This window comes from Pipistrellus kuhlii, unplaced genomic scaffold, assembly GCF_014108245.1.
Source record: "Pipistrellus kuhlii isolate mPipKuh1 unplaced genomic scaffold, mPipKuh1.p scaffold_m20_p_134, whole genome shotgun sequence".
Lineage (NCBI taxonomy): Eukaryota > Metazoa > Chordata > Mammalia > Chiroptera > Vespertilionidae > Pipistrellus > Pipistrellus kuhlii.
Genome location: NW_023425443.1, coordinates 251,471 through 266,803, shown reverse-complemented (window position 1 = coordinate 266,803; position 15,333 = coordinate 251,471). Strand labels below are relative to the sequence as shown.

General features: G+C 63.7%; 1 protein-coding gene across 2 annotated transcripts in view; it reads right to left on the bottom strand.

Moving 5' to 3' along the window:
* Window positions 1-6,600: 6,600 nt before the first annotated feature.
* Window positions 6,601-15,333, bottom strand: part of RASGRF1 (Ras protein specific guanine nucleotide releasing factor 1) — a 45,493-nt gene continuing 36,760 nt past the window's right edge. The window contains exons 17-27 of one of the 2 annotated variants that reach the window (XM_036436318.2): window positions 14,876-15,046; window positions 14,485-14,591; window positions 13,649-13,761; window positions 13,422-13,482; window positions 12,687-12,790; window positions 12,472-12,556; window positions 11,169-11,366; window positions 10,842-10,921; window positions 7,931-8,048; window positions 7,370-7,438; window positions 6,601-6,753 (exon numbers count right to left, since the gene is read on the bottom strand). In XM_036436318.2, the coding sequence (XP_036292211.1) occupies window positions 6,661-6,753; window positions 7,370-7,438; window positions 7,931-8,048; window positions 10,842-10,921; window positions 11,169-11,366; window positions 12,472-12,556; window positions 12,687-12,790; window positions 13,422-13,482; window positions 13,649-13,761; window positions 14,485-14,591; window positions 14,876-15,046 (1,199 nt within the window). In that variant the 3' untranslated portion in view covers window positions 6,601-6,660. The remainder of the gene's footprint in view (window positions 6,754-7,369; window positions 7,439-7,930; window positions 8,049-10,841; window positions 10,922-11,168; window positions 11,367-12,471; window positions 12,557-12,686; window positions 12,791-13,421; window positions 13,483-13,648; window positions 13,762-14,484; window positions 14,592-14,875; window positions 15,047-15,333) is intronic. The other variant, XM_036436319.2, reaches the window with a different exon arrangement.

Below are 15,333 nucleotides of genomic sequence, written 5' to 3'. Positions count from 1 at the left end.
CCCCCTGGCCCCACCCCCTGCAGGCGGTGTGACTGTCACTCATCCCAAGTCCGAAGGTGACAGCTGGGGCTGGGGGGGGGGGGGCTGTGCTCACCTCCTGACGTGCCCTGGGGACCAGGAGGGCTCTGAGAGGGGGGCGGGCAACGAGGGACAGTGAGCCACAGCCCCTGCCCCTGCCCCTGCCCCTGCGTCTTGCCGCCTACCCTCTGCCCCCTCCCCATTGCCGCCTGTCACCTGCCCTTGTCCCTGTCCCTGCCCCCTGCCCCTGCTCCCTGCCCAGCCCCCTGCCCCTGCCCCTGCCCCCTGCCCCAGCCCCCTGCCCCCTGCCCCTGCCCCCTGCCCCAGCCCCCTGCCCCCTGCCCCTGCCCCCTGCCCCTGCCCCCTGCCCCTGCCCCTGCCCCCTGCCCCTGCCCCCTGTCCCTGCTCCCTGCCTCCTGCCCCCTGCCCCCTGCCCCCTGCCCTGCCCCTGCCCTGCCCCCTGCCCCTGCCCCCTGCCCCCTTGCCCCTTGCCTGCCCCTGCCCCAGACCCCTGCCCCAGTGCCCTTGCCCCTGCCCCCTGCCCCTGCCCCTGCCCCCTGCCCCCGTGCTCTGCCCCTGCTCCCGAGCCCTGCCCGTGCTCCTGCCCCTGCCCCCTTGCCCCTGCCTCTGCCCCTGCCCCTGCCCCTGCCCCTGCCCCAGCCCCCTGCCCCTGCCCCCTGCCCCCTGCCCCCTGCCCCTGCCCCCTGTCCCTGCCCCTGCCCCTGCCCCCTGCCCCTGCCCCTGTCCCTGCCCCCTGCCCCTGCCCCTGCCCCTGTCCCTGCCCCCTGCCCCTGCCCCTGCCCTTGCCCCAGACCGGTTTCCTCTTTTCCCTGCCCCCTGCCCCCTGCCCCCTGCCCCTGCCCCCTGCCCCTGTGCCCCTGCCCCTGCTCCTGCCCTTGCCCCTCCCTCTGCCCCTGCCCCTGTGCCCCTGCCCCTGCCCCTGCCCCCTGCCTGCCCCTGCCCTGCCCCTGCCCACTGCCCTGCCCCTGCCCCCTGCCCCTGCCCCTGCCCCTGCCCCTGCCCCTGCCCCTGCCCCTGCCCCTGCCCCTGCCCCTGCCCCCTGCCCCGCCCCCTGCCCCTGCCCCTGCCCCTGCCCCTGCCCCTGCCCCTGCCCCTGCCCCTGCCCCTGCCCCTGCCCCTGCCCCCTGCCCCTGCCCCTGCCCCTGCCCCTGCCCCTGCCCCCTGCCCCTGCCCCTGCCCCCTGCCCCTGCCCCTGCCCCTGCCCCCTGCCCCTGCCCCTGCCCCCTGCCCCCTGCCCCTGCCCCTGCCCCTGCCCCTGCCCCTGCCCCTGCCCCTGCTCCCTGCCCCTGTCCCTGCCCCTGCCCCCTGCCCCTGCCCCTGCCCCCTGCCCCTGCCCCCTGCCCCTGCCCCTGCCCCTGCCCCTGCCCCTGCCCCCTGCGTGAACTGTCCCTCCCCGCTCCCTGTCCGCAGTGCGAAAGGAGCCTGAGTGTTTCTGGGTCATGAGTCAGGCGTGTGGGTCCTAATTGCGGGGAGCACACCTGAGCCGCGATGATAAGGCCGATAAGGGCCGCGGAGGAATGGAATCAGGCCGGACCGGAGGAGCCCAGCGATTTCGCCATCCAGTGCCCCGGCCTGGCACCTGCTGGCGGCTCCCCCGCGGACACACAGGCCCCTCCCACCAGCCCCCGGTCCACCCAGCCCTAAGCAGAGCTGTCACTCACCAGTCCCGCCTCCCTCTCCTCCTCTCCCCTCAGCCAGGATCCCCCTGTTCCCCTGCCCCACCCCCCAGGCCCAGTTAGAGACACTTTTCTGACGAGCAAACCCCCTCTCCCCTTAAAAAAAAATATTTTTTTTTTAAGCGCAGCCGGTGTGGCTCAGTGGGTTGAGCATCCACCTAGGAACCAGAAGGTCAGGGTTCGATTCCCGGTCAGGGCACAGGCCCGGGTGGTGGGCTCCATCCCCAGTGGGGGGTGTGCAGGAGGCAGCCGATCCATGACTCTCATCATTGATGTTTCCACCTCTGTCTCCCTTCCTCTCCAAAATCAATAAAAAATCTATTATAATAAATAGAACGAAAGAAAATAAAATTGCTTAGTATTTCTTCAGGAATGTTTATTTCTTCATAAAAAAAAATCTATTATATATTAAAAACAACAACAAAACAACAACTCAGGCCCTAACCAGTGTGGCTCAGTGGATAGAGCGTCGGCCTGCGGACTCAGGGGTCCCGGGTTCGATTCCGGTCAAGGGCATGGACCTTGGTTGCGGGCACATCCCCAGTAGGAGGGGTGCAGGAAGCAGCTGGTCGATGACTCTCTCTCATCGATGTTTCTGACTCTCTATCCTTCTCCCTTCCTCTCCGTAAAAAAGTCAATAAAATATAAATAAAAGAAAAATAAAACAAAACAAAAAAAACCTTGGGTCCTAACTGGTGTTGCTCAGTGGTTATAGTGTTAGCCTGCGGACTGAAAGGTCCTGGGTTCGATTCCGGTCAAGGGCATGGACCTTGGATGTGGGCACATCCCCAGTAGGAGGGGTGCAGGAAGCAGCTGGTCGATGTTTCTCTCTCATCGATGTTTCTGACTCTCCCTTTCTCTCTGAAATCAATTGCAGAGGGGGAGAGAGAGAGAGAGAGAGAGAGAGAGAGAGAGAGAGAGAGAAACATCAATGAATCCATGATGAGAGAGAATCATCGGTCGACCGCTGCCTCCTGCACGCCCCCCACTGGGGATGGAGCCCACAGCCGGGCACGTGCCCTGACCGGGAATCGAACCCGGACCTCCCGGTTCATACATAGGTCAGGGCTCCGCCCCTGAGCCCCACCCGGCTGGGCCATTGCTGTTTGTTTCCATCTGGCTGATGCAATCCGCACAGCACACCATTGAGCAATCTGGGGTGCCAGGCAGACGTCTCCCGTCAGCTGGCCGGGCTGGCGTCCGGTCACGAGGACACTCCCAGGGGCCTGTTTGTTTTTCTTGGGGTTCGGTTCCCATAACCTGCAATCGAGCGTTTTAAAGTGTCTCCTTCTGGGGCGCTGAGTGCCCTCACAGTGTTGTGCAACCGCCCCCTCTCTTTATTTTTAAAATATGCATCTTATTGATTTTTTACAGAGAGGAAGGGAGAGGGAGAGAGACTTAGAGACATCGATGAGAGAGAAACATCCATCAGCCGCCTCCTGCACGCCCCCCACTGGGGATGTGCCCGCAACCAAGGTCCATGCCCTTGACTGGAATCGAACCCAGGACCTTCCAGTCCGCAGACTGACACTCTATCCACTGAGCCAAAGGGGTTAGGGCCATGCTCTCTCTTTAGATTAAAACGATATTCACCCCTGCCGAAACCGGTTTGGCATATTTACTGATTTCAGAGAGGAAGGGAGAGGGAGAAAGAGAGAGAGAAACATCCACGATGAGAGAGAATCACGGATCGGCTGCCTCCCGCAAGCCCCACACTGGGGATGGAGCCCCCAACCCGGGCCTGTGCCCCGACGGGGAATCGAACCCGGGCCTCCTGCTTCCTAGGTGGACGCTGAACCGCAGAGCCAGCAGCCGGGCCATCGTAATTTTTAAAGTTTTCCCCGGGTTCACTTTGGAACACACGTGAGGAAGGCAGCAGTATTGCCACCGTGTGTGTGTGTGTGTGTGTGTGTGTGTGTGTGTGTGGGCTTCCGCGTGGGGATCTCCATAGTCCAGAAGGGTGCCGAGGGGTGCCGTTGGCCAGGAAGTTTGAGAACTGCCGTGCAGGGCGGTGGCCGAGGTGGGAGGGGAGCAGAGCGTGACCTCGCCGGCACCCGGTGACCCCGTGGAGGTGGCGGCACGGTGGCCTCCGGGGTTCCGGCTGGCACACCCGGGCGGGGCGGGGCGGTGGCTTCCGGATCCTGGGCGGCGAGGGCCTGGAGCCTGCAGGGCGGTGAGGGCTGGAGCTGGAACGGGGCTCCTTGCTTTGTGGGCGTCCCCCCTCACCGGGCACCAGCCCTCAGCGGTCAGGGAGTCAGGCCTGGGGTAGGGTGCATGCGTGTGCATGCATGTGTGTGTGTGTGTGTGCATGCATGTGGGTGCGTGTGGCTGTGTGTGGTGAGGCGTGATGCCCGGGTGGCACCTCATGTTCCTGTGACAGCGACCACCTGGCCCCCCGCCCCCACACCATCGAGGCCGCCCCAGGGCACCTTTGGGAAAGAGACCAGGATCGGGAAGCACAGGGTGAGGCCCTGCCAGTGTGGCTCAGTGGGTAGCGCATGGGCCTGCGGACTGAAGGATCCCGGGTTCTATTCTGGCCACGGGCATGGACCTCGGTGGCAGGCTCCTCTCTGGCCTGGTCCTGGTCAGGGCACATGCAGGAGGCAACCCATCGATGTGTCTCTCTCACATCGATGTTTCTCTCTCTCTCTCTCCCCCTCCCTCCCACTCTCTCTAAAAATCAATGGGAACATATCCCTGGGTGAGGATTTAAAAAACAACAAAAACAAGCAAAAAATCCGTCATCCCATATGCCAAACCCGCAGGTTTGATTCCCAATCAGGAGAGATACCCAGGTCACAGGTTCGATTTCTGGTTGGGGTGCATAGGGAAGGCGGCTGATCAATTGATCAGTTGATCGATGTTTCTCTCACATCAATGACTCTCTCTCTCTCTCTCTCCTCCTGTCTCTCTAAAATCAATAAAAACCTTGGGTCTCCTTGGGTAAGGAATTACCCCCCCCCCCAATTACCTTAGTATGTTATTATTATTATTTTTATATTTTATTGATTTTTTTTTTTTTACAGAGGGGAAGGGAGAGTAACAGAGAGTTGGAAACATCGATGAGAGAGAGACATTAATCAGCTGCCTCCCGCACGCCCCCCACTGGGGATGTGCCCGCAACCAAGGTCCATGTCCTTGACCGGGATTGAACCTGGGACCTTTCAGTCCGCAGGCCGATGCTCTATCCACTGAGCCACACCGGTTTTGGCTAGTATGTTATTATTAACGAGAGGCCTGATGCAGGAAGATTCCTACAAAAACAGGGCTTTGGAGGAAGAGGCGATCTTGGCCGCCCAGTCTGCCTCCGCTGGCTTCCGCCACGCCTGTGTATGCAAATTAACCCCCATCTTTGTTCGGTTTATTTGCATACTCGCTCTGATTGGCTGGCGAATGTAGCGGAGGGACGGTTCATTTGCATGTTTCTCTGTTATCCGTGTAGATATTGTGGGTGGGATATTTTTATTGATCTCAGGGAGCAAGGGAGAGGGAGAGAGAAAGAAACATCCCCGATGAGAGAGAGAATCACGGATCGGCTGCCTCCTGCACGCCCCCCACTGGGGATCAAGCCCATAACCCGGGCCTGTGCCCTGACTGGGAATCGAACCCTGACCTCCTGGTTCCTACGTCAATGCTCAACCACAGAACCACGCCGATCGGGATAGAAATTTTCAGCCGTTAAACTGTGGGAGTCCCCACAGAGCAGAGTGTCTTCGTCCCTTGGGGTCTGGTCCCAAGCCCCCCACGTCCCTGCCCGACAGGGACCATGTGCCCCCCAAACGAAGGACGCCACCCAAACGCACCGTTCACCCTGAGATAGAATAGATTTATTTAGCAAGAGGTAATCAGGAAACATTGATCGTTATAAAACGGAAAGTTCGTTTTCTGTGTGTTTTTTTTTGCTTTTTGTTTTTTTTTTCTCCAAACGAGCCGGACGTGGGGGGAGTGTGGGGACCGGACGCAGGGTCCTCAGACCGGTGGGTATTGCTCAGGGCGGCAGGCCAGGCCTGGGGCCGCCACGGCCTGCCCCCCCACCCCCCACCCCCCGTGTCCCAGGGAGAAAACAGGGCCGTACTCACAGGGCCCGCAGGGGGGCCGTGCTCCTGCGAGGGGCCTCCGGGGGGACGCTGTGGGCAGGGACACACACACACACACACACACACACACACACGTGGGGGACAGGGTCTAACTGCAGCGGCAGCGGGAGCTACTGTCACGAGGCAGAGACGGACCTGGAGCAGCTCATGAAGCTGGGGGCGGGGGCATGAGGCTCTGACGGAGAAGTGGCGCGTGTGTGCATGTGTGTGTGCATGTGTGTATGTGCATGCGTGTGTGCGTGCGCATGTGTGTATGTGTGTGCATGTGTGTGTGTGTGTTCCCGGCTCGCAGTGACCTGGGGCAGCGATCGGTCAGCAGACGTCCACCTGGCGATGTGACTGCGTTTTCCTCGTTGGGTTTCGGGGCCCGCTGTCCGCCCATCTGTCCGTCCGGTGTGATTCCCAGAGCGGAGGAGGACGGGGTGCCCGGGTGGTGGCTGGGGAGACGGGGAGCGAGGGGTCCCAGGCCTGCGGCTCTGGCCGTCCACGGGGAGGTGGGTCGATGGCTGGGCTTCGGGGTATGGGCCCCCGTCCCACCTCTCCCGCCCCGCCCCGCCCCGCCCCGTTGTAGCCACTACATGGGGCATGCTGGGAGGCGCTGGGGGCTGGCCGGCCGCCCGGCCCGGCGGGGGGTGGGGGTGGGGGGAAGCCCGTGGTGGACGCGGGCTGGCGGGGGCGTGGGGGGAGGGGGGCTGGTGCGGTCACCGCTCGGGAACTGAGGCGGGCCGGTCTGTGTTCTCGGGGGAGCACATGAGGAGGAGAATCCGGGACGGACAGGTATGTACACGTGGCCCGGGGCCCCCGGGGAGCGCGGGCGGGGGTGCGGGGGCGCGGGGGGCGGGGCGGCCTCAGGTGGGGAGCTTGGGCTCGATGCGCAGAGAGGTCTCGTACAGGCTCTCCTCGTCCATCACGAAGGTCTGGTCCAGCAGGTACTGGGTGACCTGGGGGGGGGAGGGCGAGGGAGAGAGGGCGGTGGGAGGGGCCTCTGGAACCCCTGACTGTGGGCACCGGGGTCTCGGGGGAGCCAGGCACTCCTGGAGGCACCGGCGGCCAAAGGGGTGAAGCGGGTTTTATATTAACACTAGGGGCCCGGTGCACGAAGTTCATGCAAGGGGGCGTCTCCCTCAGCCCAGCCTGCACCCTCTCCGATCTGGGACCCCTCAAGGGATGTCTGACTGCTTGTTTAGGCCTGATCCCAGTGTGGGATCAGGCCTAAGCTGGCTGTCGGACATCCCTCTCATAATCCAGGACTACCTGCCTGCCTGACTGCCTCTAACCGCTTCTGCCTGCCAGCCTGGTCACCCCCTAACCACTCCCCTGCCAGCCTGTTTGCCCCTAAATGCCCTCCCCTGCCAGCCTGGTCACCCCCTAACCACTCCCCTGCCAGCCTGTTTGCCCCTAAATGCCCTCCCCTGCCAGCCTGGTCACCCCCTAACCACTCCCCTGCCAGCCTGTTTGCCCCTAACCACTCCCCTGCCAGCCTGTTTGCCCCTAAATGCCCTCCCCTGCCAGCCTGGTCACCTAACTGCCCTCCTCTTTAGGCCTGATTGACCCTACCTTCGCCTGGTGCTCTATCTTGTAGGCGGTCTGCTGGAACTGGCGGATCTCTCGGATGATGTGGGAGATCTGTGGAAGGAGGGGGTTCTCGAGGGAGACAGGCTCCCCTCTCAGTGCCACCCCACCCCGCGGGGCAGATAGACCCCCCCCCTCTGCGGGGAAGACGGACACCCCCCCTTCCCCCCCCCCCCCCCCCCCCCCCGTGCTCGGCGGGCATGGCAGTGCCCCTCCCATCCTGAGGGCCTACTGTGTGCGGCTCCCAGAGGCCCCTCTGGGAAGGAGGGGACTCCCATGGGGCGGGGCCCAGGGTGCAGGGAGGAGGGAGGAGGGGCGGCGAGCAGCCAGGCGCCCCTCACCCCGCTCTGGGGTCCCCTGGCCCCGGGAGGCGCCGCCCCAGTGGCTGTCTGGCCCGGGACCCCGGGATCCATGCCCGGGGTGGGCGGGGGAGAGGAAGGTGTGGCCGGAGCCAGACAGACGGGGCTCTGGTCCCTGCGCTGCTCCCGGGCTGTGGGCGGGTCCCGGGGCGGGGCGAGGCGGGGCGGGGCGGGGCGGGGCACGCACCATCCTCATCTTGGAGAAGTTGACCAGGCCGTCCTCCGTGTAGTTGGGGGTTCCCTCCTCGATGAAGGCCAGGTCGGTGAGGTACATGCCCAGGTAGGGCACGCAGGGCGGGTCGCAGCTTGGGGGCAAACGGCAGGGACAGACGCGTCCGCTTACACACGGGCCCTCTCAAAGGGGCCGGCTCCGCGGACCGGGGAGCTGGGGCGCGGCCGGCTCGGACCCGGTCGTGGGGAGGGAGGAGCCTCGGGGTTTGGGGAGCAGGGACAGCAGAGCGAGTGCCGTCGGCGTGGACCGGATCAAAATAAAAATATTGTTTCTAGAAAAGGGGCAGGACTGCCCAGCAGCCAGGGCTCCGTGCTGAGCGTCGACCTAGGAACCAGGAGGTCAGGGCCCAGGCCCGGGGGGCGGGCTCCCTCCCCAGCGTGGGGCGGGCAGGAGGCAGCCGAGCGGAGATTCCCTCTCATCAGGGATGTTTCTCTCTCTCTCTCTCTCTCTCCCTTCCTCTCTGACATCAATAAAAATAGAATTAAAAAAACAGTGTGGCTCAGTGGGCAGAGCCTCGGCCTGCGGGCTGAAGGGTCCCGGGTTCGATTCCGGTCAAGGGCATGGACCTTGGTTGCACGCACATCCCCAGTGGGGGGCGTGCAGGAGGCAGCTGATGGATGTTTCTCTCTCATCATGAATGTTTCTCTCTCTCTCTCTCTCTCCCTTTCTTTCTGTAAAAAATCAGTAAAATATATTTTTTGAAAAATAGGAGAGGCTGGAGGGAGGGAGACTCGGGTGCAGGCTTGGCTGGAAAAGGGGCGGGGACAAGGAGTGGGGTCGAGGACTCACGCAGGGAGGCCCCTCCCGGCTCCGTCTGTGCGCGGTACTGCCCCCTCCCGCCCTCCGCCCCGGAAATCGGGGGGGGGGGGGCCCTCAGTGGCCCCAACCTCACCCCCTCTGCAGGGCTGGCAGGGACACGGCCCGGGGCCCCTGAGGAGGGACGGGGGGGGGGAGGGGGGCGCGCGGACAGAATGGGGGCCCGTGGGCCGCGGAGGCGGCCGCGGCCGAGAAGCCATGTGAAGGAGGCGGATGGAGGCGCCGGGGGCGGACGGACGGACGGACGCGCGGGTGGTGAATGCACGGAGGGGGGCTCCCCACAAGCACAGTCCACGGGGCTCCGGGAGCCCGGGCGGGGGACACAACGCGGTCTGAGGACACAAACAGAGCGGGATGGTCAGGCCATGGACATGGAGCGGCGGACAGACCAGACGCGAGGACACGGGGACGGACGGACGGACGGACAGGCGGGCCGGGGGTGGGGGGCTCAGGGCCACCACCTTGAGCTGACAGCCCGAGGGGTGCTGATCCCAGAACAGGGCTCCCCATCCCATCAGCAGGCACCCGCGGGCCCTGGAGAGCCGGGAGGCGTCCTGGTCTCCATGGTAACTAGGGGTAACCAGGGGCAACCAGGGGCTGCACGGGGACCCAGGGATAACTCAAGGCGGGGTCGCTCGGGGCGGGGTCACTCAGGGTGGGGGTTCACTCCGTGCAGGGGCGCTGGCAACTGGTGGGCGGGGCCTCTGGCCTCTGGTGGGCGGGGCCAGGAGGGCACAGGCCCCGCCCCCAGCAGGGACCTTCCTGCTCTCGGGGACCCCCCAGCGCCTCAGGGGGGCTGGGGGGGGGGGAGGGAGCTTCAGGAGTTGAGGGGGGGCCCTGCAGACCGAGGGGCAGCTGTGGGTCGAAGGGCATTGATTTGATTCTAAGATGCACTGTTTGGGAAGGTACTTTTTTTAAAAATTTATTTTAATTTTTAATTTTAATTTTAATTTTTTATTGATTTTTTACAGAGAGGAAGGGAGAGGGATAGAGAGTTAGAAACATCGATGAGAGAGAGTCATCGATCAGCTGCCCCTTGCACATCTCCTCCTGGGGATGTACCCGCAACCAAGGCACATGCCCTTGACCAGAATCGAACCCGGGACCCTTCAGTCCGCAGACCGACGCTCTATCCACTGAGCCACACCGGTCTCGGCTGGGAAGGTCCTTTTTAAAAAGCCTCAGCCCAGACTATTTCCCCATTGATCTCCGGAGAGAGCGAAGAGGAAGACGGGGAGAGAAACATCGATGTGGGAGAGATGCATCGACTGGCTGCCTCTCCCGCATCCTGGCCAGACTGGGATTCAAACCTGCCACCCAGCCCTGGCCAATGTGGTGCAGTGGGTAGGGCACTGGCCTGCGGACCCGGGGGTCTCGGGTTCGATGCTGGTCAAGGGCACGCACCTTGGATGCAGGCTTCCATCCCCAGCTGGGTGCATGGGGGAGGCAGCCAATGGATGTCTCTCTCTCACATCAATGTTTCTCTCTCTCTTTCCCTCCCTTCCACTCTCTCTCTAAAAAGGATATCAATGGAAAAATATCCTTAGGTGAGGACTAACTAAACGAATAAATAATTTTAAAGAATCCGCAACTGAAGTACCTGCCTTTGACCAGGAATCAAACCTGCGGGCCGATGCTCTAACCACTGAGCAACACTTGCCAGGGAAGTGCTTTTGTTTTGAGGCCCGATTCCAAGTACAGGAAGTATAAACACGCTCCTGTTCAACACAGGCATCACCTTGAAGATGTCTCCCAGTGGCAGAAATACTAAAATGTTTTTTTTTTTAAATCCCCAAAACCGTGCATTTTAGAATCAAGGACTCTGGGGGTCCCCCTGGGCCTGTCCCCACAAAGGGCCCCGGGCTGAGGTCTCCCGGACAGAGGACGGGGGACAAGGCTGACCTGCCCTGGTGGGGGTTCTGGTGGGGAGGCAGACAGACAGACAGACACAGACACACAGACTCCTGCTCAGCCGGATTGGGGGGGGGGGGGGGTTTGCCGCGGGGCGCAGTCCCACAGAGGGCGGTGGCCAGGGGGGACCCACACTCACTTCTTCAGCGCCTCCCGCAGGTTCTTGAACCTGCCGTCCGAGGACACGAGCTTCTGCAGCTTGTCGATCAGCCCTTTAGTCTGCAAGGAGCAGAGGCTGCTAGCCCGCGGCCTGTACCTCCACGCCCCCACGCCCGGTGCCCCACTCCGCGCCCCACTCCATGCCCACACCCCCCGCGCCCATGCTCCCGAGCCCCAGCCCCAGCCCCCCATCCTCATCCCCAGCCCCCAGCCCAGCCCCAGCCCCAGCCCATCCCAGCCCCAGCCCAACCCCAGCCCAGCCCCAGCCCCAGCCCAGCCCCGCCCCGCCCCCGCCCCGCGCCTGCACCTGCTTGGAGACCTTGAGCCAGGTCTTCTTGAGCCGGAAGACGGCGCTGCGGTTCATGGAGGAGGTGATCTGCAGCACGGCGTTGTAGTTGTGCAGGCAGCGGCAGATGTCCGCCACCGCCACCCACTTCTCGATGGCGCTCACGCGGCCCCCGACGTCCTCGCTCCGGACGATCTCCGAGGCGATCAGGTTACTGATCTTGAAGCCCAGGCGGAGAGACAGGGAGGAGGAGGAGAGGAGTGAGTGTCTGAAACTCTGACACCCCGCCCTCGGGCAGACGGGAGAAGTGTTCCTCAGGACGAGGAAGGCCAGTGAGAGGGCACAATGAGCTCCGGCCGGTGTGGCTCAGTGGATAGAGCGCCGGCCTAAGGAATGAAGGGTCCCGGGTTCGATTCCGGTCAAGGGCACATGACATCAATAAAAATACATTTTTTTTTTTTAAAAAAGGACCCCTGCAAATCACCTGTTAAATGAGTAAGAAGCGTGTCTTAGCATGCTTACCCGCTGACATCCTGGGTATTGTAACCATCCTTGCTGCTGCTGCAGCTAACTTGACTGTAAGGAACCAACCTTTTTTTAATATATTTTATTGATTTTTTACAGAGAGGAAGGGAGAGAGAAAGAGAGCTAGAAACATCGATGTGAGAGAGACATCAACCAGCTGCCTCCTGCACACCCCCTACCGGAGATGTGGGGTGTGTAGGAGGCGGCCGATCCATGATTCTTTCTCATCATGCCCTTGACCGGAATCGAACCCGGGACCCTTCAGTCCCCAGGCTGATGCTCTATCCACTGAGCCACAACGGTTTCGGCAGGAACCCGCCTTTTAATATACTGTGACGCCCCTCTTTTCCTAAGCTCCCCTCCCCGTACTGAAAAACATAATAGATGCCCTGTTGGTGTGGTCCGGTGGCTGAGCGTCCACCTAGGAACCAGGAGGTCACAGGTTCGATTCCCGGTCAGGGCACGTGCGGGGGTGGCGGGCTGGATCCCCAGCGTGGGGCGTGCAGGAGGCGGCCGATCCGTGATGGATGTTTCCCTCTCCCTCTCCCTTCCTCTCTGACATCAACAAAAATGTATTAAAAAAAACAACAAAAAAAAGCACAGCAAGGGGCCCTGACCCCTGTCCCTCCAAACCTCCTTTCTCACTGGGAAGCTGCTCAGAGGAGCAAGGATGAGAGGGCACAATGAACCCTGGCTGGTGTGGCTCAGTGGATAGAGCGCCTGCCTGCAGAATGAAGGGGGGGGGGTGTCCGCTCTCCCCCAGCCCCCCCGCGGGTCCGGGGCCGCCGCCCACACTCACGTCGTTGAAATGCTTCGTGGTTTTCATGATGTACGGGGTCCTCTCGTTCTTCTCCAGCTTCATCCATCCCTGTCCGAAGAACTCCCTGCGGGAGACGGGGCCCCCGGGACGGGGGAGGGGGCGGTCAGGCGGCCCTCCTGGTCCCTTTGCTGCCGAGGCTGTCATTTGGGGGGGGCCGGGGAGGGTGGGGAGCCGAGGCCCGCCCGCCCACTCACTCGTAAGGGATCTTCTTGAAAACCAGGTGGTCCAGCAGGGTCAGCTGCTCGGCGATCTCCATGGCGGAGTGGTTCTCAAAGGGCTCCGCCTTCACGCCCGCGGCCTGAGGGGGTGGGGCCCCTTAGCCTGGGGAGCCCCGCTTAGCCCCAGGGGGGGTCTCCACAGACTGGGGGGCGGCTGGACGGCCGGGTGTGACGCGGAAGGCCCCGCCTGGCAGACCAGATGGGAGAGGAGGCCCAGGAGGGCTGGCCTGTTAGGGTAGGGGTGGGGGGGAAGGCCGTCCCCTCGTCTCCCCCCTTCTTTTATAATCTGTATTCTTTTTTTTATTTTAAATGTTTTATTGATTTTTTTTTTACAGAGAGGAAGAGAGAGGGATAGAGAGTTAGAAACATCCATCAGCTGCCTCCTGCACGCCCCCCACTGGGAATGTGCCCGCAATCATGGTACGTGCCCTTGACCGGAATTGAACCCGGGACCCTTCAGTCCGCAGGCTGACGCTCTATCCACTGAGCCGCACTGGCCAGGACTCCCTCTGCTGGGGCCTAGGAAAGAGGGTGAGCCTGGGAGCAGAGGCGGGGGCGGGGAGGTGTGGGGTACAGCCTGCTCCCCCTTTCGCAGGGTTGGGGGAGCCCTCACAGCAAGAAGGCGCCCTGAGGCCCCGGGGCTCCTGCAGGCGGGCCCGGGGCGGCCGCTTCCCTGCAGGGGGGTGCTGGGGGGCAGCGGGCCCCGCTCACCTGCTGTGTGATCTCCTCCAGTGTGATCTGGTTGTCGCCGGGATCCTCCTGCGTCAACGTCCTGAGGGGCCAGACGCAGGGATGACCTGCCTGCACCCGCCTCGCCTCTAGGCACCCCCCTCTCCCGGGCCCTCCAGCGGTGACGCCCCGGCTGCTGGCCACCCCTGGGTGTCAGTTAGCCCCCCCCGCCCCCCCCCCCCCCCGGCTCTTCCGGCCCCGGGCCCCACCGCACGATGTTGGCGGCCGCCTTCCGCTCCTGGGTCAGCAGCTCGGGGTTGCGCGTCACCTCCTCCAGGAAGCCCACCACCTTGCTCTTGAGCTCCTTGTTGGTCTCGAAGTCCTGGGGGAGAGGCGCCGGGCTGTGGGCACTCCGGTTGCCCGCGGGGTCCGGCTCAGGGCCGGGGAGGCGGCGGTTTCCAGTCCGACGCGGGCGGAGGCGCCGCCTCACTCCCTTCTCAGGGGTCCCGGCGGGGTCCCAGCGGCGCCCGCAGACCTCCCCAGGAAAGGCACATGGCGCCCTAGCCGGTGTGCTCAGTGGATAGAGCGCCGGCCTTTGGACTGAAGGGTCCCAGGTTCGATTCCGGTCAAGGGGCACATCCCCAATGGGGGGCGGGCAGGAGGCAGCTGTTGGATGTTTCTCTCTTATCGATGTTTCTAACTCTATCCCTCTCCCTTCCTTTCTGCAAAAATCAATAAAATGTATGTTTCTTTTTAAAAAAAGAAAGGCACGTGGCCACCTGCCCAGCCCCGCCCACCTATCCTGGTCCCGCCCACCTGCGCATGCCTGGACACCCAGGGCCAGGCCCCGCCCACCTGCGCATGCCTGGATACTCAATACCCGGCCACGCCCATCTGTCCCGTCCCCGCCCACCTGCGCATGCCTGGACACCCAGTACCAGGCCCCGCCCATCTGTGCGGCCCCGCCCACCTGCGCATGCTTGGACACCCAGGGCCAGGCCCCGCCCATCTGTGCGGCCCCGCCCACCTGCGCATGCTTGGACACCCAGGGCCAGGCCCCGCCCACCCGCGCATGCCTGGACACTCACTGCCCGGCCCCGCCCACCTGCGCATGCTTGGACACCCAGTGCCGCAGCACGTTTAGGACACGGTTGGTAGCCGCTCTGCGGATCACGAACTCCTTGTCCCCGTTCCTCTGGTCCGCGGGAAAGCCTGGCGGCAGAGGGCGGGGGTCACGGGGACACGGAGCCGGCCTCCCACGCGCCTCGCCTCCTGCCCCGGGCCTGGCGGGCTGGGCCGCTCCTCGGTCCGGTGGGACGGCTGCCACCCCCGCCCACCGGGGCCTCCCAGGAGCGCGGCGGGAGGGGTGGCCGGGCGCCGTGGGTGGCGGGCCTCTGCTGGGCGCAGGCCGAGCAGGAGGAGGGCGGGCGGCGGGAGGAAGGGGCCCCGTGAGCCCATCCCTCGCCCCTTTACCCCCACCCCTACCCGCCCCGCACCTGTGGCGGCCAGGGACAGCCGCCGGTACTTCTCCTTGTTGGGGGTGCCCTCGTTGGCGCCCGAGGTGGCGATGGCGAAGGCGGAGGCCGCCGACAGGCCGCTGCGGCTGTTGTCCAGCTCGCGACAGGACCGCATGACCACCCCGTTGTTGTAGGAAAACAGGGGGAACTCTGGGGAGGAAGGAAGGCCAGGGTCCCAGGGCGTGTGCTCTGCACCCCGTAACCCGCACCCCGGCCCACCCCAGCGCCACCCCCTCCGCCTTCTCCATCTCCCGGGGCACAGGCCGGGCGTGGCGGGATACAGAGCCCGGCACGCCGCGTCCTCCCCTCCGTGCTGTGTGGCCTCAGGGAGCTACTTAACCTCTCTGGTCTCAGGAGGCAATCTCTGGATCAGGCGTCTTCAAACTACGGCCCGCGGGCCACATGCGGCCCGTAGAGGAGTCTGATCCGGCCCGCCA